The 23,859-nt window shown below is 39.8% G+C and overlaps 1 protein-coding gene across 2 annotated transcripts in view; it reads right to left on the bottom strand.

The window, feature by feature from the left end:
* Positions 1 to 299: 299 nt before the first annotated feature.
* The window catches only part of AFF3 (ALF transcription elongation factor 3), a 318,055-nt gene continuing 294,495 nt past the window's right edge, over positions 300 to 23,859 (bottom strand). For both annotated transcript variants that reach the window (XM_086880460.1, XM_086880462.1), the window contains exons 15-21: positions 18,231 to 18,294; positions 15,402 to 15,538; positions 13,248 to 13,319; positions 10,766 to 10,859; positions 6,658 to 6,707; positions 6,313 to 6,527; positions 300 to 4,945 (exon numbers count right to left, since the gene is read on the bottom strand). In XM_086880460.1, coding sequence (XP_086736586.1) covers positions 4,824 to 4,945; positions 6,313 to 6,527; positions 6,658 to 6,707; positions 10,766 to 10,859; positions 13,248 to 13,319; positions 15,402 to 15,538; positions 18,231 to 18,294 — 754 coding nt within the window. In that variant the 3' untranslated portion in view covers positions 300 to 4,823. The remainder of the gene's footprint in view (positions 4,946 to 6,312; positions 6,528 to 6,657; positions 6,708 to 10,765; positions 10,860 to 13,247; positions 13,320 to 15,401; positions 15,539 to 18,230; positions 18,295 to 23,859) is intronic.

Genomic DNA, 23,859 nt, shown 5'->3' with positions numbered 1-23,859 from the left:
AAAATGAAGGCTCTGCGTTTTTGAGGGCAAACAGCGGTTTTGTGAGACATAGTAAAGTAACTGAATTTTCATGCTAACAATATTGGCTGAGAGACATAGTTTCACATTTTTTGAGACATACTAGATATAAGATCATCCAAATGCTTTTCTGAATGCATTCTGACAAATTTATCTATGGTTACATGCCTTATCAGTCCTAGATGCACAGGGCTGGTGCACATAACCTAATGTAACAGTTATAATTATGATACTGATCAGACCAACTAGGCATTTTTAAGATATGAAAATTAGACTAATTCTTTAGTTTTAAATACAGTGAGGTCAAATATATGATAACAAAAAGATTACAAAATGAGAGGCATGTTAGGTGTGTGTCAGACAGACTCTTGTTACTACCTTAACAAGTCTGTATACTTCAGGCATTGTTTGTATTTCTGTTGTGCCAGGAGATTTTATTCTTTAGTTTGAGGATTCTCCCTGAATGGGGGAGGGAGACGTTGCCATCGCTGCGAACAAGAAACATTTCTTTCTGACATATTAAGCATTAAGAGGATTATGTAAAGACAAGGCATACTGCAGAAGGAGATGCTCTTAATATAGTTTTTACCATGAACCCATGACCTGCCAAAAATTTAGGAGAGTTAAAAAAACCTATTGCTTTGACCATCTTTTCATTTTTAAAAAATCATCTTGTAAAAAGATCAAGGAATTCATCCACTTTTATTTACATAAAATTCAAACTTTCCTGCTTAAAATTATGAATCATTTAATGTCACATCTGCAGGATATCTAGGCAGATGCCATTAATCCAAGTAATTTTGCAAATTCCAACTTCAATTGGATTAAAACCTACAACTAAGTCAGTAAATAGCATATACTGTACATGCGTTAAGGCTGGTGACTACTAAAGTCTCATGGGTAAATAAACTAAGTACAGATTAGCCAGGTCTAAGTGTATGTCCTCATCTGGGGAAGAAAAGATATCCTGACATTTCAGATTTGAATCAGTAGCCGTGAAAAATGGTTGAACATTTGTATTATAAGAGATACTATGGCACAGTCCCAAAGGTGCATTTAATATAAATTAATTAGCTACACAAATTATTTTGACAACAGCTACTGCACTTCTGAGGTGATATGGCTGCTCAGTGATGAGTACTTGATGATCAATGGTAGGCACTAGTAATATCATTCATGCTGAGTGACTTTAATTACTATTTAGATTTACAGTATATACATATGTGTTTGTATCTACACTTGGGGCTTGATCCTCTTAACCTCCTTTACCTAAGGTCTTCTGTTCACTATAATCTCTTCCTTTGGAGCTCTGTGTTACTTGGACAAAAGAAATAGGCAAACACGGGGTTTGGGTATCCTGCCATATGACAGGAAGGACTATGCCTGGCTTTTGACCACACTTGAACGTCTGCATATACTTTGTTCTTACCTGACACTCATGCCACCATCCCATACTACAAAGGATTAAGGCCAAGGGCTCTGAATGATCTTACTGTTTGTGAGGATCCTATAGGCCATTCTGGACTTGTCAAGTCCACCTGCAATACACAGCTCCTTTGAATCCACTCCCATTGCTGTATCAACTCTTATGATTCAGAAGCCCCTGTTTGTAAGCAAACATCTTCCTCCAGGCATAATCCTTCTGGGTTTGTACAGAATGACTCTTTACTTTCCAAAACTTGAATCTGAATGTTGCTATGGCTAAAGAAGCTTGCATGTTCCTGGACTTTTACAGCAGATTAGAATAAATCAGTGTCTTTCATGGAACTGCAAAGAAGGACAGTCTCCTCTGGTCCCACCCAAAAGACACCGAGCATCTTTGACTCATAGTGTGATATGCCTGAGACTATTCAGGTTCTTAAAGTGGTGTATGTGCTTAACTGGACCAGACCTAAAGTCACATGCACTTTTGCAGACAAGGCCCTAAGAAGATGAAATTAAGTATTTGTTATCGCCATGCCACATTCAGTCATCCAGTCAGCAGCAACCCTATAAAGCAAATAGCCTGCACAAAAGAGTATTCTAAATAACCTCACTAAAATAGTATAGCTGCAAGAAACCCTATGGAGAGAAGGCCAAACCCTCTAATTCACTCATCCTGTTGCACCACCAGAAATTAAGGCTCAGTGTGCTCATCAAACAACACAGATGATGCCAGCACAAAAACTAAAAACCAGATTTCCATGGAAGCAGTAGGTATTTTAGCTGAAATTACTCAGTATAAGAGCAATGTACAGGAAAGGACAATTATCTACAGAGATGCTTAGTACTTGGAAATATTACAACAGAACACCATTAATTCTTGCATTTCTTTGAAGTTTCTTGACATATATCCATACGAAGAGTTTATCATGATTAAGAAAAATATCCCGATCTTAGTAAAATAAACATGCTTCAAAGTTCCGTATTTGAAACTCAAATGCCACATGTGCAATAAAACTAAACTCCATTTAAGGCAAGTAATATATGTTACTGCTAAAATTTCTCAACATTAAATATCAGAAAGGGCTCCCAACCCCCTAAACTTATCTGAAGATAAACGTCATAGGCACCGTCAAAGAAAACAGAAGCTAATCTAGCTGGAGTTTCACTTTCCTGATCTGAAGAGAAATCCCGCAGTACCTGTGGATGGCATTGAAGCAGCTGACAGAATCTGTTGCTACTAGTCTAGCAAATCCTGACAGATTTCCACAGCTGGAGACCAGAGAAGTGATAAACAGAAAGGCACCGATCAAGTTCTCCAGGATACTTGTGACGAAACAAATTGTGTTCCTTCTGGGGTGGGTGACAGTCAGGGCTAAGGGTGATGGCAGGACTCAGAGGTCACCTATTTTGTCACTTAAAGGCAAGTACATGTTCTCTCCTAAAGTCAGCCACATTGTAACACTCAATCCATGCTAAGAGGTGACCAAAGCCACTGGGATTCTCTTGGGGGAAACTATCTGAGCACCGATGGGCACAGAAATACTGGCCCAGGATGGCTTGGGGCTGAGCAGTTCCTTGGTGGCTGCTTCAGAGAACACAGTGAATGCTCTGAGACTGAGCAATAGCTGGAGTTATGGTGAGCAGCCTCGGCAGAAAAACACAGCTGTGTGGGGCTCAGTGTGCTCATAAGCCCACTCTTTACCTCAGGGTACATGGAGTCTGTGCTACGAAAGACATTTGACTGAGAAATTGTGCCATATTGTTTGGTATCTTTTCTTCACAATGCATCTCTTCAAAAATGTGGGACGGAAAAAAAAAGGCAGCAAGAACAAATGAATCAACGGTTTGTATCAGTGGCTACTTCTAATGTATCTTCCAAGGAAAGTGTCTTTTATACTCACATTTTCTTAACATATAAGCAAATTAGATTAGAAAATAACAGCAAAAGGGTTCAACTAATGACCTGGACAAGAACAGTCCACTGAAAGTCACCAGAGCTGCTGATCTGAGTAAAGGCAGCAAATCTAATTGCAAAAAAAATTAAATATTTCCAATACAGGGGAAAAAAACCCCTCTAAATATGTGAAAACCACTGAATATGAACAAAAATGCACTGAGTGCATGCACAGTTGATACAAACTGGCCTTGACCTTATCTGACCCAAATTAAACTCCAATTATTGTGGGATTAATTCTTCTGGCATGAAAAACACAGCCTGTCAACAGGAACTGAAAACATCCCATAAATCAAGAAACGTTAAAGCCTAGTTGAGGATTATGCATGAAGAGTGAGAGGATTATGATAGGAAACAGTTCTTAGCCTGATGAGCAGCAAACTCGGCTTCCCAGATAAAGGAAATTGCATGTAATGCTCCCATACAGCCTGGAAGAAAATGTTGCAAGCTTCTGGTAGATGAAAAAGATTGAAGGTCAAAATCTGTGGAATGAAGCATTCCCATGCAAAGCCAACAACTGTTATAAATATCTGTCTGTGTGTGTGTGCAGCCAAAATTAACACATTTTCCTTCCTAAGTGGATTACTGTTTGCTGTATTTTTTCCTTATCTATTTACTGTCAGTAACAGAATGAAATTTTTCACCATCTCTTTTAAGTTCCTGCTATCAGCATATCTGTTTTCAGGCCTTCCTTTTGCTTGGTACTGTAGGTTGCACTGTTGGTGAGGAGCTGAACAAGACGTGAAGTTATTTAAAAAGACAGGAGATAAAGAAATGCATGCATTTTGTTGAAACTTATTGCACATGAAGGAATGCTGTCTTTCTCCGACTTAATGCGGACTACACAACTCCTCTCTGTGCTCCAGTGGAGAAGTAACAGGGAGATGGCACATTAATATGGGAACTTTTGTGATGTGTCCATGCTCGCAGTAAAAATTCTCCATGTCTACGATTTGCCTTCATTCATTCCAGTTCAGGAAAGCCCTTGTGTATGTGCTTAAGCTCTGCTGAAGTCATCAGGATTTCAGTACAAGCTTAAAGTTAAGAATCTATTGTGAGCTTTCCTGAATAGGGATCTGTGCTTATTGCACTTGGTTCAATCAACCCATAAGATTTTGGTTTCTGAGTTTTTCAGTACAAGAATAGAAAGGGTATGTTTGTGCATTAAGATCAGTTCTTTATAGTATTTCTAGCATATGAAAATGTTTGGAGAGTGATACAGAACAATTCATTCTGAAGAGACATCATTGTATATTGTACCTCTGCACACATATATGTCTACACTCAGAAGAATTTTGCTCAATATTGAAGAAATATTCACCTTTGTTTGGATCAATGCTGTAGCTGACTATTTCTGTAGCACAGTGTCCAGAATAACTGAATTATCCATGAAAGAGATACTGTCCATGTGAATGGCACACAGTCATTATGACAAGTGAGCGCTGTTCCGCACCCAGTGAAGTCCTTGTTGAGTGTACTGAACTAAATGCTCCATACTGCTGTGCAAGGTGATAGGTCCCATCAATGCATCCAAGTCATTAAAAAAATCTGCAGGGAAAAAAAAAAAAAGATTCAGCATCAGAAGAGTGAATATTTATTTGCTACTTGTTACCTTTTCACAGATTTTATTCTCTTGCAAATTGAGTCAGGCTGAAGATTCTATGGGAATGAAAGTTTAGTGCTGGTGAGATTAATTTTAAAGCCCCGTGGCTCATGATTTTACAGGCTGATGCACAACAATTTTCTTTTCAAAGAACAAAGCAGTGAGTTCTTCAGCTTTACTTTTCATTGAGTCTTGTTAAAGCAAACAGACTCTGGGCAAGATTTATTCTGAGACTGAGGACAAGTAGATCAAAAAGTCTACACACAAATGTCCAATGACACGTTTGTGATATGCTAGATATTTAAGATACCATGACAGAGAAACAGAGGCCTTTACAACATGGCCAACCCAGCCTAAAGAGTAATTTGGCTAACTAGCCAGTAAGGACTTAGAGTCACAGAATGGTTTGGGTTGGAAGGGACCTTAAAGATCAGCCAGTTCCATTCCCTGTGCCACAGATAGGGACAATTCAGCTGTCCACTTGGAGACATGTAGTATCCATTAGAGATGCTCTCAGGGAGTTGGTACAGCCCAGACTGGCAGATCTAACACAGGATGTACAGGAGAGTTCTGGAGTGACAGTTTAGGTAAGGATACCTCAGTGAATTGTATTCTTGTGTCCCTTTCAGAGTGGACTAAACAGCACCCTGAACTGCTATTTGTATTGAGCAAAGCTCCATCAACTGCAATGGGAAATGAGCCCCACAACTCGTATCTACATAACTTCACTTAGATGCCCTTGTTTTGACTCGGATATTGCCCATGTCCCTGCCTTAAATACACAAATTGGCCTGAAAACCAGGGATTACTTCACCATCAATTCAGATGCTGAGGCATTTGCTCATGGGAACCAGTTCACCTGAGAGAAGTTTGCTGCAGGCACCTTGTTCCAATTTGTGTCTGCTACGGATAGGGGAGGGCTAGGGGCTCTTCATTTCTTCTGCAGAAAGGAGGTGTGATCCTGCTTTATGACGTGGTCTGGCTAAACACATCCCATGCAGCTGCATGACTTTGGGGGCAGGAAGCTGCTCTACCTTCCACAAACCTTTCTAGAATGCAGAGATGGCAGTAAGTGCTACTCACAGCCAAGTCTGTGACCTGTCTGTCGCAAGTTCTGGCTCAACTCTTCTAAGCAAGACAGCTATCAAAATTACCTTTTTGGGCTGTTTTAGAACAGACTAGGAGGAGACTGAAGAAAGAAACAATCTCTGCAGTCCTACTTTGCAGACAGGTTTCATATCAAAATAGTTATTTTCCTGATCCAAATAATTTGACAGTCTTCTAGAACAGTCCATTGCCTTGCCTTGCTCACCTCTGTTTTCCTTGGCCAGGTTGTCAGCCATCTCCCAGTAGTCATAGCTGTGCAGGATGCTGTTGGTGATGCTGACATGGTTGGCAGCCATCTGATGAATGCGCTGCGGGATGCTGATGATAGGAGATGGGGAAGGGGCCCCCGTGCTCCCCTGGGATCCTACGGAACTGACTGGAGAAGGGCTTGGGGACATAGGTGATGGAGTTCCTGTGCTCCTAGAAACCAATGTCAGTACAGTTATTTAAAAGGTATTGGGATTAAAAACACAAGAGAATCAGAACACACCACAGATAAAAATATACTATTTCTAACTGCCAATCTGATAAAAGTTTCTGTGCAACTTACTTTCCACTGGCACCCCAAGGAGAAGGATTCTGGGCAGCTTTTGATGAATTCTGGAAAGGAAAGAGTAAATCACAATGCATATAATTTGTACAGGACTAAAAAATGAAAACATTAAAGAGTATTAAAGTACAGAAATGTAAAGAAAGTGATGCAATTGCATCTCTTGATGCAATAAACCCAGTCAGCCTAATTCTATGTTACGATGAAGCAGTGCTGCAGAACAGACTTGAAACATAGTCTTTTAAACACCCTGGCATAGGGGCTGTTTAGAAAAAACATTAGGTGAAATGGAAACTTTTCACAGAAATCCTGGGAATTCAGAAGAAAAAAAGTGCTGCAGGACTCTTTGTGAAGTTTAGGCTGAAATTTCTCGTGATGAAGAAAATCTGAAAGATTTCCTCCCACTCTCCTGCCCCCAATGACATATGTCATTCCCCTAGGACCTGCAAGACTGCAAATCTGGTCAGCCTGGCATCCACAGGGATGTGAATCTGAGGATCTTCAGCTCAGGTGGGTGTCTTAACCATCAGGCTCAAAAATCTTGCTCATGACTGCTCCTCATGGGGCTGTTCCCTTTGGTCCAAAGGCGGCAGCATTCACAAGGTCAGAGAGACTGCCCATGGAGATTGGTGGTTTTCGTAGGATTCCCCAGAGACCCAGAAGGGGCCATTTGATCATTTAGTGTGGTCTCTTGTATACCTGGAGTCATTAAGACTCTCTCTAGTATATTGTGCTTAGGCTAAAGAATTTCATTGCTTGAGGAGAGACTACCTTGTACAAGCATTGTATTTACAGAGCAGGAGACATTAAGGTGTCAGCAGTAATGGAGACTGGATAGCTAAAATGATTTTAGTAGTTAAAACTCCAGGAGCTGGAGGGAATTCACTGGTTCCTGACCATTTGACCTTTGAAAAACTCCACTCCTCTCCCAAGTGACTGATTTAGTCCTAGGCCTGTGAGAAGGAAGTCTAAGAAACCAGCTTTTCTAGTCCATCCTATCCACAGTCTTTCATTCAGCAACGGCCTCTGATTCTTCAGAGGAAGAATCCTCCTTGTGCTCTCCCCTGAAGCCAAACCTGCAGGTAATTGTGTGCTGGAGAACTGACCTCTCTTCTTGAAATCCATGTGAGACCAAAGTCCTGCAGCTTGAGATCTGTTTATGGATACTGTTTTAAATGCAAGGCTGCAGGTGTTGTAAACTGCAGGAGTTACAAGCAGTACCAGCAGTACAAAACCTCTTGGTCTCTCATGGCTTGGGAAGGAAAATGGTAAACAAGGGGCTTCAGATGTTCATGGATTTCAAGGCCAGGAGTAATCCTGCAGTGCACACAATCTGCAGTGTCTGTTTTTCACCAATCAGGACACTTCTAAAAGAAGCTAAATTACTTAAAAAAATTATCTTATTTTATTCCTTCTAAAAAGGACAGATAGTCATATAGAAATTCTTAGCCACTATTTATCCTCCTTGTTCTTCTGTGTCCTGTTCTATGTTTAGTAGGCCTCACAATTAGAAAAACAAATGCTGTTTCACAGTTTCAAGATTGAACCTTCCTAATTTCAGTGCTGGCTTTTGGATTTTGTTGGTCCAAAGCCAGCAAAACCGCATGTAATCTGCAAATTATCAGCTCTGTTTCCATGTACAATGACCTCATAACCTATTCAGCACTAAACTGGACACATCTCCTGAGCCTCTATTCAAAAAAGTTTGTTTTCTCTGTTTTAATGTGTCTTCTGAACTGCCTCTTGGGTTTCCACATCTTTTATGCGCACCCCAACACTGGCTGTATTTTAGCAATGATCATACCAGTGCTGTATCTACCCTGTCATTCTTCCTGCATTTTGACACTGGGTCTTCTATGTCCCAGGTACATGGTATGAAAAATAAGCTTTGGAGTGTCCCAAAAGGGGGTTTTCCTTCAGAGGGTTTTCTTTTTTTTTCTTTTTCTTTTTTTTTTTCTTTTGATAGGAAAAGCTAAGGTGTGAAAAGATAAAAAAGGAAAATTTCTCATTTACCATCTTAAATAAAATCAACCTGGGCATCCTCAGCATTTGATCCTGCTACAGAATAGATTATTTTTTTTTTCCCCTTTCTTTTCTGATCTCTCTCAGAACTACTTGTCTCCATCTTTCTAGTGTAATAGAAACAGAGTACCTGTTTACTTACAGAGCTGGAAGCAGGAAAATTTGAAAGTTGGAGTCAAGGATACTTTCACTGCAAATGTAACCAACTTCTGCCTTACTGTACAACTTCCCACACACCTTTTTTCTTGCATTTTAGGTACATTGCTTTGGCTTCCTCTCAGTTCTGCACCAGAAAGGTGGGGGTAAGGATTCTAAAGACTATAATGTTGTATGGGACCATCTCTTATCCCACTTTCCCTACTGCAACCCATTCTTCTGGTTTCTTCATGTTCTCCTATGTGCCTGGCCCCTGAATATCTGTGCCTTCTTTTTAATACTCTGCTGCATTTTTTTTTAAATAATGGAAATAAAACACTTAAAGGAGATTTAAGTAGTATTTTTTTATTTTCTAAAAGTAAATTGTGTCTGTGTTTCCCTGCAAATGTGTGAGAAGATTTAAAATCTTTCTTTGACTGATAATATATGAGAAAGTTCTTAATGCAGTCAGCATTTCATGTCACTTGGTTTTGAAAGCTTTTAGATACCAAATATGAAAGGAGTGGAGAATTGGCTTGTTTTCCACTGAAAATTATAGCAAATGGATTTTTTTTTTTTTCATTTTTGCTTTTAAAGGTGAGAATACTTTCTAATGTGAAGCTATGCTATCATTGTGTCAGCGGGAGCTCTGCAAAAAACCAAACTCTTCTTGGCTACAGTAGAGTGTAAGTCCATTTTATGTTTGCTGTGAAACAGTCTGTCTGCTAGCAGGAGACATTTTACATGGTTGAGAGCTGTTCTTAATACAGCTATTCTCTGAACTGGTCAAGAAAAATAAAGTACTTCAATAGGCACATATTTCTTTCCCCCAAAATCAAGTAATTGTTAGAGAAACATAATGTGTTGAATTATATATTGTTAAAATTTTGAAGCAATTACATTGACTTCAATTTCCATTTGACAATAACGGATCTGTCAATTCCCTTCCCTGTCTTCATGTGTTCAGAATTTGGTCATAAGCATTTGTGCTTGTATTGAATTTTTTTATTAACAAAATGTCAAAGGATGGATGTTTTTCATTTCAAGGTTTTTCTGTCTGCAAAAACCTCCAACAGATGAGCCCTGTGTTTGAAGACAAATGGCTGTTCAGCAGAGCAGTTTGTCTTAAAACACTTGTATGTTAATTTTTATTTATTTATTTTGTTTAATTAGGAAGATAAAGGCTAATCTTTGTATTTGTACCTCACATGCTGGACGGATTGACTGCAAGGTGAGCTTCACCTGAAAGATTTTGTGCTTGAGATACTTTCCAGAGAAATGTTGCCTAAGAAAATGTATTAAAATACTTAGAGAGACTTCCAGTCTTTTTCAAAATAAATAGTGTTTGGACTTGTCAGAAGTGAAAAACGGAAGCAGTAACAGGTCAAGCAAAGCAGGAAGGGGAAGCCAACAGTGCCATGTCAAGTATGTGGCAGGTGGTCTGTCTGCCCTCTGATGCTTCTGTACAACTCCTGCTGAACTCAGTGTGGGCCTTTTGACAGCTCCCTGTGTAAGATGTCCCACTGCACTGTCCCACCTACTGATGCTGCTGAGTGGAAGGCCTGCATCTGAGGACTGATCTAGATCAAAGTCGTCAACTTGTGGGAAGTGTAATCCTGAAGGGGGATTCTTAGGGCAAAATCTACAAAACCTATTCACAACAGAGCTGGATAGCGCTAGACAGTTGACCAAGAATAATGTGAAAATACCTGTTTGTTACTATGACGAATTTATCATCCTTTTTGAAGGGCCACAGTGTGTATTTTTCAAAGAGGGACCCTTGTGAAGATAACTGAACTAACTAGAGCTCAGATATTGCCATGGGAGTCAATGGTAAAACGCCACCGACTTCACAGTGTGAAAACTAATCCCAGCACAGCTACTGCTCTAGTAAGATGCTGTATCTCCTGTTAAGACACACTGGTCAAAAAACATGCCATAAATAATGCACCTTGAAATACTCAATAAGCGCTTTAGAATACTTGACCGCGTGGTCTCTCTTGAGTCGGAACATCCTCCAGTACAGAAGGGCCAGGCAGCGGTAACTGGAATAGAAAGGAGAGAAGACAGTAAAGGGTGACTCCTGAACAGAAATCCCACAGAATATCTTAAATCCTCAAACTAACACAGAGTGAAAGGCTGACAGCACCTTGCTTACAAGTTTTTATCACCATTTGTTTGCAGTAGTTCACACTTTGCCATGGATTCATGAGCAGAGCTAGGTACTACAGCCAGGGCAAGTCATGCTCAGAAATGCTACCAGTGAGGTACCAAACAAACTATACTCAGAAGGGTCTGGGCTCCCAGGACTTCATTCTGGCTTGAAGTCTGCACACTTGACCAAAATGAAAAGAAACATCCCTGGAACTCAAAATATGCTTTTTTTTTGGTATTTTTTCTTGCAAATGCATAAACAGATTTTTGAGATATCTTATCTTGGGACTTTATTGCAATAGCCTGGAGCTTGTATAGTGAACTCGAGTTATAGTGGATGTATTTTGTATACACCCAGTGGTCTCATCCAGTAGCTGGAGATGGCTGGGATAAAGGGAAACCTTGGAGCTGGCACAGATTTCAGTGGCCAAGCTTCTCTGTAGGAAACCAGAACAGAGGCTGTGTTGGAGCCTGGAGGCTATTCCCAGGCCATTTGCCTAATTTGGTCCCCAGAGGAAACCAGTTGTGGGCTGAAAAACTCAAAGTGCTGTGCTGGTACTGTCTGCCCCTGTGCTCCTTGTTAGTCTACAAAGTGCTACACGCCTTTAAAGCTACATAATTAAATGAGAGTAATGGCTATTGACTATAGTTATGTACCAAAGTAGTCAGTATTCAGGACACATACACTTTTCTTTGCTAGCAGCTTTAGTGTACCAGTCTATTATCTGAATTGAGAATCACCATCACCTTTTCCCAGCAAGGTTTTTGGATTGAAAAAGTGTGAAAACCGGGGCAAGTGTGAAAGTGTCCCACAGTAACGCTGCTTTCGAAGCAAAAACCCTGTGTGTTTTGCTTTTCCTTTGGCAGCAGAGGTCTTGTTTTTAAAAGCAGTATTTAGTCTTGGAGCCAATTCGGAGCACCAGCAGGTGCTTTGAATTTGGAAATGCAGAGTGCCCCCCATCTTCCCGCTCCTAAGAGCGGCCCACACCTCAGCGAACGCCTCGAATTATCAAATGGTCCCTGAACAAACGCAATCGCAGGCAGGGCTGCTGAGCCAGGCTGGCTGCTGTCCGGAGCGCGGCGGTGAAATCCCGGCCGTGGCCGCTGGAGGACAGTGTCTCCCCGGGAGAAGCGGGCCGGGAGCGGGCGGGCTGGCAGCCTGCCCGGCGGGCGCCGGCAGCAGCCGCGGCATGCGGCGGCCGCGCAGCCACCGCCGTCACTCTCCCTCTGTCACCTTCACAGGTACAGCACATATGCAAATGGTGTCAGCTCATCTGCTGGCTGGCAGACGGTGAGTTAAGATTGCCATTCATCGCCCAGAGAAGGCTCCGTCTGCTTTCCCTCGCGCTGACCTTTCTCCTGCTGGAACAGATGCAGCGGCTCCCTGAATTTGGATGTGCTTCCGCACGCACCGAAGCGCTCCGGCAGCTCTCAGCGAGCCTTTGTAATACGGCTTTGTATGTCCTTTTTTAACCGTACCTTAGTCATTTTCCCACCTAAGCATTTTTAAAGCAATGGCACAGAAAACCAGTGTCAGGGAAAGGGCATTTAAAAAAAGAGAAAAATCTCTGAATATTTGGTTCCTTTTTAGACAAATGATTAATTAGGTCTCCTTCTTTATGGAGGCTAAAGATGCATTTAATTTGGATTTTTAACAGATGGTTAATAGATGTTAAAAACACACTTGCTGATTGTAAATGTCCACTTACTGAGACTCAGTAACCATATAATAGGTATTTTATGTATCAGCTACACAGATATAAAATTAAAAATTGATTTTAATAACATTCTAGTATTTTACTAGCAATCAGAAGCCATCCTATAGAATCTAAGGTGCTTACATATATATTTAGAAATCTCAATTTAACAGATAATCCAAGAGGCTTAATTATCCCCATCACCATATTGCCCTTCATATAATATAAATATAATTTATGATTATTGAGACTAAAATGTCAGCCACAAAAGAACTTACCGAGCTGTTGGTACAAAAGTACATCGCTCATAAAAACAACAAACCATCAGGCATTTAAAAATTAATTACATTGACGTACCATAGCCAACCTGTCATAGTCAATAAATAAGTATGAATTGCTTATTTACAGAGACAGCATGCAGACTTGGTACAGTGATACAAGGGCTGGACCTTCCCAGAGAAGAACATATTCTCTTAATTTCAATAGAGAACATAATTCTATCTGGCCGCATCCAATATCTGATTTTCAAGAACTGGCTCACTGCAGAAAATAAGCTTTTTGAGGAAAGCTTGATCTACTAACCATAATGCTGCCAGCTGTTTGTCTTCTGGCGTGGCGTTGGGGCCTGAGTGGGTTTTTAGTCTCACAGCATACCTTAAGCAAGAAGAAGAAAGCCAACATGAGTTAACAGAGACAGTTTTATATTACTGATCAGACAGCTATGCTGGCATATGTCATTTGATCTGCCCCTTTATACTTATTTGTTCAAGTTACCAGACATACATGTGTTTTTCCTGTTGTGTTTCAGAGCTGCTTTGTCATTAACAGTGCCTCCCTGCACTCTTTAAACAGCCGTGAACTCCCTTGATCATCCATCAGTCCAGAGGGGAGCCTGGCTGGCGAGGTGACACTGTCCTACCAAAATAACCTCTGCTGCCGCGGAGACCCAGTTACACAGAGTTCATGCAGAAAGGGGTTTGGAGCGTTTGAAGGCAGACAGGCTGCCTGGAAGCTGATGCTGACCTCACCCTGCCAATTCTGAGTGTGTCTACCCAGATTTGCTCCTCCAAGCACAGCACAGCAGAGGGGGAACATGTGGCTCAGAGCTATTTTTGCTCACATGACATTACATTCAAACTCTATAAATATTAAAGATCCACAAAGGTAGCACTACTGTTTCAAGAGTGTATGTGCTATGCAATCACAAATTGGTTTCTGGAAATCTCAGCTTCCAGCTGAATACCTGAACAACAGACAAGGTTAGAACAACATACAGTGCTTCTGGGCTCACTTCCAGAAAAATACCTGTTCCCCATAATTAGCTTCTTGTTATTTTTTCCTACCTTTGCTTTCAAACTCTAATTCTGATATCTGTGCAAAGATTCAGTATGAACATTTTTTTTCTACAGGCATACCTAGCAAACTACTTATTTGTCTGAGTTTCAGCGAGATCAACAGCAATTCACATTACAACATGGCCATAGCTGTACACAGTATTGAAAACTATGGATCTGCAAGCAAAATTAATTTCCAGAGTTTGGACCATATATTTACCACCATGAGAAAAGACAGGGCAGACAAAGAATGAGCCTTCTGCCTTTTAGAGAAAAAAAAAAAAAAAAGGGAGGAATTACAGAGATGGAAAAAAAAAAAAGAAGGAAAAAATAGCAGAGATGGAAGGTACTGTTCTCTTACATAAAAAAAAAAAGTATTTGATTTTGTTCAATAAACTTCCAGTTAGAAAGCTGGCCTCAATCCACTGAAATGCATGAGAAGACAGCCCGAAGTGGAATAAAATGCCAGTGGAATTATTAACATGCAAAAAAATCTTCACATCAACACTAAGTCCAAAAGAATGCTTTTGTTTTAGAAGCTCTGATTCATTACAAAAACATTTAAAAATGAAAATGTGTTACTTCCTATGAGCTTAATCCTGACAAGATGTGCATGGTTGACTGTCCTGAGGAATGATACCATGGTCACTGTCAGTGCAGATTTCTCCACTAGTGTGTCTGGGGTCATTCTCTTGCAGAGTCCCTCAGCTGCTGCAATGATTTTGACCTTTGTTTTCTCTACCAATGACACTGCCAAAATGTTAATTTTAAGTACCAACTATAATGGAGAAAAGAGACATACTTTTTTCAGTGGGACTGTGGATGGCACTGAATTCTAGAGTGCCTTTTGGAGAGCCATGAAGGTGACTGAAGGTAGGGGTAGCTCTAGGGTGAGCTGCGCTTCTGACTCCACTGGCTACATTAAGAGCACCCACATCAAATGTACTTTGAGTGTCTATTTTTCTATCACTGCTCACATCTTTCATGTAATCTTTAAACAGCAATCTTAAACATATTGCAATATTTTTCAAGTTACCACTCCATGAGAATGTTTTGTTATTCTGAATTACTGTTTTTCTCCACTGAGTAGCTCAGGGCTTACATCATGAAACTCTTGAAGTAATTAGCAGATCAGGTAATAGGAAAATCTTTGGGCTTTTTTGATTGTGTTTTTGTTTGTTTCTTTCATTTTTTTCTCATTCTTCACAGTTTCTTGATTTAATTTCACAGAAATTAATTTCACACAGAAATCACAGATAATACATATACGTTACACATGACTAAGCAGGCCCTTGTAAGGAGTTCACTTCTACCCTTTTATTGCACGTATGAAAACAGGTGATAATGCAGATTAGCAAGTTTGCACAGAATAACCCCTAGGGTCATCTTCTCCCTTTCCTACCTGATGAGTTCAACTGTTTCTGAATACATGGTATAAGGGGATTTAGATTCCATTGGGCCTTGTTCCATTGCATTTCCACACTCAATAAACGATAGTGCTGCTTCTGCATAATTCAGTGCCTTTCCAAACTTCTCCACCTAGAGAGAAAAAATAAGGACACAGGGATGTAGTGTAATCATCAAGATGTTGTTACATTTGATGGGATTATCTCAACTAATATTGTAAACTTGACACAAGTTGATACATCTTCAGGTTCACAATTTTTCCTGTGAGAAAGCTAATACCCATCAAAACCTGTGCATCAGTGAAAATCATAAAATACAGAAAATAGAGCTAAAAAAAGGTTCTATATCTAAATAGCCAAATATATCTTGATATCTAAAAAAGGTATTATTTGTTCCACATTCTTGTGTCCAAATAAGGGTCAGCTCTGCCTAGGACATTTCCAACCGTGTTTGTCAAAGCTCTTCCAGTGGTGGAAATTCCACAAATTGATGCTGCCTTTTGTTCCTTCTTTCATCTTTCATTAAAAAGAGTTTCACACATCTTTATAGATGTAGTTTTTTATCACTCAGCAAAGAATGGTAATGGATATTGAGAACTAAGAGAAGAGAATTAAATACTTTCACTACTAACTCTTATACAAAGGCTCATCTCTGTTCGCCCATCTTCTTTATCCCTACCATTTTCAGCACTGTTGTTCTCTTGTCAGGAATTTGCTTTCTCTACCCTCCTCCTCTTTCAGGGACTGCTCTGCTCCCTCAGCATTTTCTGTCATCCTCCTTCCTTGCCCCGTTTCTTCTATTTTTGGTACTTCTTTGACTTTGTGTGTGTATTTGTGCACTTAAATGCATATACATGCATGGTCTCAGTAACAGTGTATATGCAAATATGCATATAATGTTCATATGTGTACACTTACATGCCATTTTTCTGCCCTCAGAATTTCATTTTTGATGTGAAGAGAGAGATGAATCATACTAATACCTCTCTGTCCTGGCTTCTCTCTCCTTCAGTCAGAACTCCTGCGGTACATAAAGCCCATTAATGGACTGGATGCATTTGGTTGAAATCTGATGCACACAGTGAAAGGTTAATGGACCTTATTCTTTTCCAAGGGATAAAGATTTTAAATAGTAACTTTGGAATGGCACACTAGCTTCAATCTATTTTAGGTTCTTATATGACTCCCACTGCGATCATACCAGAGAACTTCACAAACTTTTTATTATATTTCTCCCCCTGATGCTCCAGTGAGGGTGGAAGTGCTATTATCCCAATTTCACAGATGGGGGACTGAGGAGCAAAGAGACTTAGAGCAATTTTCAAGCTGCTCACTCTGAGTGCCTGTGTCAGGTAGTGCAGTGCCAAAGCAGGACGTGTCAAGCCCAGCAAGGTGATTCAAAGTGCCTGGAGGCACTTTGGCAATATGGCATTTTCCCCAGGATGCCTACACAGCCAGGGAGGGAGAGGAAGCACCTGCAAAGGGCTGTTCACAAGGTGTAAGTAAGGTCCTGGTCCACTGTGTAGGAAAGCTGAATGTGGACGATATTTCAACCACCTGATACTGATAGAAAGCTATTTAAAATGTGCCTAGGTGACTTTCATGCAGCAAACTTGTGGCACGATAGAGAATAATGCTTGCAACTCCTCTTTCTGGGAGTCTACCATAAAAACATTTCTCTCCAGGCTAAGAATTTCCTTTGCATATTAAGTGATCCTTTCCATTTTGTTTAAAGCAACACACTAAAATGCACCATTTGTACTTCTCCACAATATTCTCTGATTTTAAGACTCACTTTAGAGTAATATGGAACTGAATAAAACATAGAAATTTGTGCTAATAAACTCAGGTAGAGTGTAAAAGTCAGTGTTAGCGTTCTAAATGAAGGACCTGCTTCTGCTTCCTTGGCCTTTCTGCACACCTCTCTGCACTCTGCACAGCTGAGAGGTGGTGAAGAGAAAGAGGCTCTGAGCCACCTTTCTTCTTTCATGATGGTATGACAGCAAAGGTGTGTCTGACAGAGCAAGGGAGGAATGCAGCTACCCCCATCTGCAAAGCAGCCATGCCAATGCAGGGTCCCACTCCATATACTGCCATCCCAAAGACCTCATGTTGTGCTGGCTTATCTGTGGTGCTGGACAAACACAGCCTTGGAGAGAAGTGAGGGACAGCTAAGCAGAGCTCTGATGCAGCACTGCATACTTTGTTGCACCCATTTGTTTGGAAAGACAAGCATCTCTTCAGTGCTCCATATAATCTCAGATTCCTCTTTTTCTTACTGCCTACATTTTTAGACAGGTCAAAGCCAAGGTCATGAATCTGTTTGTTGCAACTGTACTTTGTGTGCTAGGTGTTCCTCTAGGGTTACAAAGATTCCTTGTGTGCTTATGATTATGTAGGAAAACATCTGCCATGAAACCAGGATTCTTCTGGCACTGAAAAGCCAAAGCTCTTTAAAAAATGTACAAATACCTCAGCTACCAGACCAAATTTGGATATGCAATTATAGGACCTAGCCAGCTAGTTAAACTGAGAAGATAGGTATGTGGATTCGTTACGCAGCCTCCATTACTATAGTTACTAATTAAAGCAAAGGGATAAATGGAAAGTTTTATTTATCCAGGCCTTTATCTCAGTAAGTCATTATTTGTTAAGTCATAGTTTATTGGGCTATGAACATTTGATTATATAAACATTTCTTAATTTAACAAGCCTAGCCATCCTTATAATAGATTTTATAATTACCCCAGCAATACTGCACTGATGAAGAAACTGCATTACAAAAATTATTTGGAGCAATGTAACTGGAAAGAAAATGTTCTCACCATTGCATCTGCTTTATGCTTCTTCCGTTTAGCTTCCTGCATAAAGTAATCTGCATTGCGTGGTCTACCAGGGGAAAATAAGAAGACATTTTATTATTTTCTGATGTGCAGAATATTTTAAGGTTATTTTTCCCTTATTTTAAACCTGATTTGCAAACATTTTTTATGAAGAAAATACACTTATCGTGTAACCATGCATCTTCTATTTTCAAATTGCTGCCTGTGGAGACAATAGCATTTATGGCTGTTCTCATTCTTTAGAAGTCAGTGATTCAAGTAAAGAAAGGCTAATAAAATGCATTTTTATGGATTATATGAACTTCTTCCCAAATTAGTGCAGTTCTGATCTGCAAAATGGATACACACATTAAGCAGAACAAGATAGTCTGTCTTGTCCTCTCCATGATGCCTGCTTACCTCTTTTTCTATTCCTCTATGTACACTGTTATTTGCCTTGGCTTCTCCCTCCTCTCAAAACAAGTGTGTGTTTAATCTCTCCACTTTGAAAACACACATTGAACCTGCTTGCCTCCACAGCTGCATCTCGCTCTTGTCCCTCTTATCTTGTAAGCATGCTGTGTGCTATTTACTTTTGCTTCCTGGAATTCATCTCTAAGTCAGTGCTGGGCCACCTGCTGCAACTCCACTGGCATTCCTTGTGCCAATTTCTCCACTGATTTCTCCTCAAACAGATCTGGGAGATTCCATCCCTTCCTTAACCTACCTGACCTACTGATTGCAGGGCACAAATTCAACCTCTCTTGCTGTCCTGAAATGTGTTTGTAACCAGACTCATCAAACTGGACACAAACTGATGTCTCCTTGTCACTGTGTCAGTGAGCTCCTCATGGCTGAAGCTAATTTCTTCATCTCCTCCCACAAGCTCTCCCTATGGCACCTTTTTAAGTCACTGTGGAGAACAGCCATTTGCCATGTCATTTCAGATCATAACCTTGCATCTTCAGTCATTGCCTCTCATAAAAGTCTTCACATTTCCATACTCTGAAGGTTCTTGGGAGGTGACCTTCCTTCTCTACTCAGCTAAAATATGTCCTGGTTCTTCTCAGCTGATACTGTGGTTACTACATTCTCGTCTCTCTCAAAGAGGGAAGTTTTGACTTGCAAAATAGTTTTCTTAGTATTAGTTAGAGAGTCATTCCTTTGTCATCATCTCAAGAAAATGAGATATTCCGGAGTATTTGTAGTATGAATTCTGATGTTTTTACTACTTCTGCTTTTAAGAGCTTGGTGTTGTAAATTATGTTATTATTGCCACTCAGCAATCTGTAGTATATTAATTCCAATAGGCAGCTCAGTTCCACTCACTCACTCACTCACTCACTCACTCACTCACTCACTCACTCACTTCCCTCCCATGGGATGGGAGAGACAATTAGGAGAGTAAAAGAGCAGAAGAGTGAAAGAAAGCTTGCACATTTAGGTAAAGACAAACAGATAAAGCAAAGCAGAACAAGGAATTAATCTACTGCTTCCCATGGGAAGGCAGGTGTTTAGCCATCTCATGGAAACCAATGGCATTACCAGTGACTTTGGGCAGACAAATGTCATAACCCCAAATATTCACCCCTTCTTCCTTCTTCTCTGAGCTTTATATGCTGAGCATGACACCACATGGTGTGGTCTGCAGGGGTCCCAGCTGTGTTCCCTTCCAACTCCTTGTGCAATCCCAGCCTTCCTGCTGGAGGTATGGGGTGAGAGGCAGAAAAGGCCTTGAGACTATCTCAGACCAAAAAAACGCATATTCCTAACCCTTTTTTTTCTTGAAATTGAGATTTCTGAGCACACTTATTTAACAAAATGTTTTGTGTCAGTCAGAGACAATGCAGATCTAAAAATTGAAGTGGGATGGATGAGTAAAACATTCATGCTCATAGCATTAAAAGCATGCTCAGAAGTAAGTAGGAACAAGGGGGAACCTCTTGACAGAAGAGGGCAGCCTTATAACTTCCTTAAGAATGTAAGGCTATTTGAACAGTGTATTTACTTAGTCTGTTTCTTTCTACTTATTTGCCATTTTAAGGACATTTAACTGCATCACAGAAAGTTAGTCAACCTTATTTTGAAGAGAAGAAAGGCTAAATATAACTAGATAGAAATGAAATTCAAAGTCTGGCTAATTTACAGTGATTTTTGTCCAAAAAAACTTGTTGATATGGAAAGCAGTTCCTTTGTCCCAACTTTCTTTAAAATATTATTCTCCCACAGAGTGGAATTTCACCCCAGATTACTCTACCTGTTAGGTCAGAAAGGGGTCTAGACAGCTTTGTGTCCCAGTATCTCATAACCTACTGCCAATGAAAATACTTCCTATTCCCCAGAAGACATTCTTAATAGGAAGAACCATCTGAAACTGGTCTTGTTCAATTATAAAATATTATGCATTGAAACAGTGTTAGCTTGTTAAGATTAATTAAGAATTAAGAAAAATAGCTATGTTGTCAGAAACACTGAAAGAATTCTTTAAAAAATATTAAGTTCTGTCTCTCTTTGTCTTGCACAATGACCTAGGGAAGATGGTTTACTATGAAGACCCAAAAATCAAAGCCAAGTAGAACAAATCAACAAACTAAGTCTCATCTTTCTGAAATGATGAAAGTGATGAACTTTTACATAAGCCTGTCAAACTCAGGATGTTAAAATAAAAGCTCTCCAGCATTGCCACCTATATATCACCCAGCACTGTATGTCTAATTTTCTTGTCTGAGCATGGTAGGAGGCTGTAAAAACAAAGTGAGATAGCACAATGTAATTATGATTGACTTATTTATACATTAATTGTAAAATGGTTTTCAACTTGCAGCAGGATTTATTTTTCTGAGTTATGATTAGCAATGAAGGTATTAGCAGGAGACATGAACATTCCTGAACAAAGAAAACTTGCATTGAGGGCCCTGCTATGGGATGGTTAGGCATAACACAGAAACTGAAGTCATTGGTTTTTACTAAGCTGCTTGCAAAATCTAATATAAAAAAAGAAGCTATTAAAATGCCATTTTAAAGCGAAGCATAAATATATTCTCCATGTGAATGTTTAGGTACTTCCATAGTAAAAATACAAGATTGATTTAAAAATCAGGGCATGCCTAACAGAAATTAAGATGCATTGGGAAGAAAACTGATAGGGTATCATTTTTATTAGCTTCTTAAACAGAACTTGTTCAGTAGTGTTAATAAACATGCCAAGTCAAATTCTGATGTCTTTATGCCACCTATGAAATACTATTCTTCAATTTATTGCTACATGTTAATGACCTTTCTATTCAGATAACTAATGTGCATGTTAGGAAAATGGGAAGCTGAAATGTCCAATAGATTCAATGTATGTTTTTGTATCATTTTAGTAGCAAAATGGGGTACTTACATTTAATTATTTACTGTTTGTTTTATGGGAGTTAAAGATTTGAAGTTCAGTTTAGTTTACGTTCCCACTGCACATGAACATAATCTGTCTTTCTAAATTCAGTATACTAGTTTAAATTATTATGTCATGAAGTAAAAAAATAAGAAAAAACACCCTCTTTTATGGGCTCCTTGAAGATAAGAGGTTGCCTGAGCTCACGGACATATGCAGACACATGAGAAAACTGATGTATAAATTAATTTTTCTGGATAGCTCTTTTGCATACTGCACATTTTTCGTCTCTGAAGTTAGTTAGTCATATTCTGATTTTACGGACTCTGAAGTTGCAGTGACCAAGAACCCATCTCTGCTACAAATGTGAAGGTCCATGCAAACCCTCTCTGCAGCTTGACCTATTACGTTGTTGATAATCTTAGACTGGAGACTTTACAACTAATCTCACTGAATGCTAATTTCAGATACTCTATGTTATTGATGAGAGGCATCTTGAGGACAAGCAAATGTGTTTTCCCACTGATGAGATTCAGAAAGATCTGCGGCTAAAACCCTTTTCAGGTCTTTGGTCTCAGCTTTGCAATCCCTCTGCAGATCACAGCCTTGCTATAGCCTGAGAAATGAGAGAACAGAAAAAAATTCTAATTCTCCTGCAGATCACATCCTTGACACAGCCAGAGAACCAAGAGAGTAAAAAATTTCTTGTGCTAGGCTACTGGTTGAACTGGAGTGCCTTTTGAGTAGCAGAAGCAGCACTGGAGACTCTTTATGTTTACTGGTCATGAATGTAAACTGAAGTTCCAAGGAAACTTTTTCACTGACTTCTGGTTTTCAGACAATTGGGTCAGATTCTCCTCTTAAATTAGTTACAACTCTATGAATCTATTGGCATCAGCACTTTCACTCCAGATTTACAAACAGAATTCAGACCTCCTATTAAAAAAAAAAATAAAAAGAAGTCTGACTTCAAATTAACAGGTAGAAACAAATGTTTTATCTCTATCAAACTGCACAAGAAAGTCTTTGTTTCTGAATGTCTGATTGTTGGTACTTTTAGAAATATAGTCCTCTTCAACAAAGCCAAAAAGAAGTTCTAATACACTGCTCGAATGCATCTCATATATCTCTGTGAATGGCAAGAGAAGGAGTGTAAAGCATTAGAGCCAACTAAGTCAGGCTGCTGGTGAATTCTCCCTGGGATCAAGTGTCATTATGTGAAACTGGCTGCTCTCGAGGAGAATTTACCCTACTCTGTTGATTGGGGAAAGCAATCAAGTACCGCTGGAACGATTTCAACGCATTCTCAGTCAACACTAGGCAGTCACCTAGGCACTGCAACAGAATCCAGCCTTTTACAGAACAACCCCCCCACGGCTAGATCTGATAGTACAAACAAGGCCAGGCTTCCTTTTCAGCAGTGGCATTCAAACCATTTATGACTTTGACAAGGGCAGCCTCAGTAGCATGGCTGTGGCTGAATCCAGGATGAAATTTATCAAACAATCCACTACTGTCCAGAATTTCTCTCACTTGCCTTGGCACCGCTTTCCCTGGGAGCTTGTCGAAAACCAGCGGGAAGGACAGCATTTCCATTGCTTGTTATGTTGTGCGGGATCCCAGCGTGAGGTGGGATGGCCGCGGGCATTGTAATTACTCCTCTGCCAGAAGCAGCCTTTCAGAATTTCCAGGCTGTTGAGCACCTAAGAGCGGTGTTACCACTACCCAGGTGAATGCCTGTGTGTGTACGTTTCTGTCATCCTATTTAGCTCCATGCCATTACAGTGCACCTCTGCCACCTTTGTCTTCTGCTGCCTCCTCTGAATTTAATTTACTCCAGTTTAGCAGGTAATTGCAAAAATGTAAACTCATGCAATAAAAAAAAGGGGAAGAGAATCAAACAAAGTGAATCAATAAAAGCCTTACTTTGTACAGTAATTTATCAGCATCTACTGCAAAATAATCTCCTTGGAACTCAGAGCAACCACTGGTATTTACAGAGTATGGTGTAGCTTAGACTCCAATATACAATTTTAATTATACTGCATTCAAAACCACATTTTTCATCTAATTTTTATATTTTATATGAACTAAATACTAAACTATAGCATTTTCTGCTTCATTTACATAATCTACCACTTGTACATTATTTCTTACTGTTGTATGGTGCTTTATGAGGATACATTAAAAAAACCTAATAAAAGTTCAATTAAACATCATAAATGTAGCCAAGCGCATATTTTAATACCCTTCAGA

This window comes from Cyanistes caeruleus, chromosome 3 (genome assembly GCF_971803275.1).
Source record: "Cyanistes caeruleus chromosome 3, bCyaCae1.hap1.1, whole genome shotgun sequence".
Classification (NCBI taxonomy): Eukaryota; Metazoa; Chordata; class Aves; order Passeriformes; family Paridae; genus Cyanistes; species Cyanistes caeruleus.
This window is presented reverse-complemented; position numbering and strand designations above follow the sequence as displayed.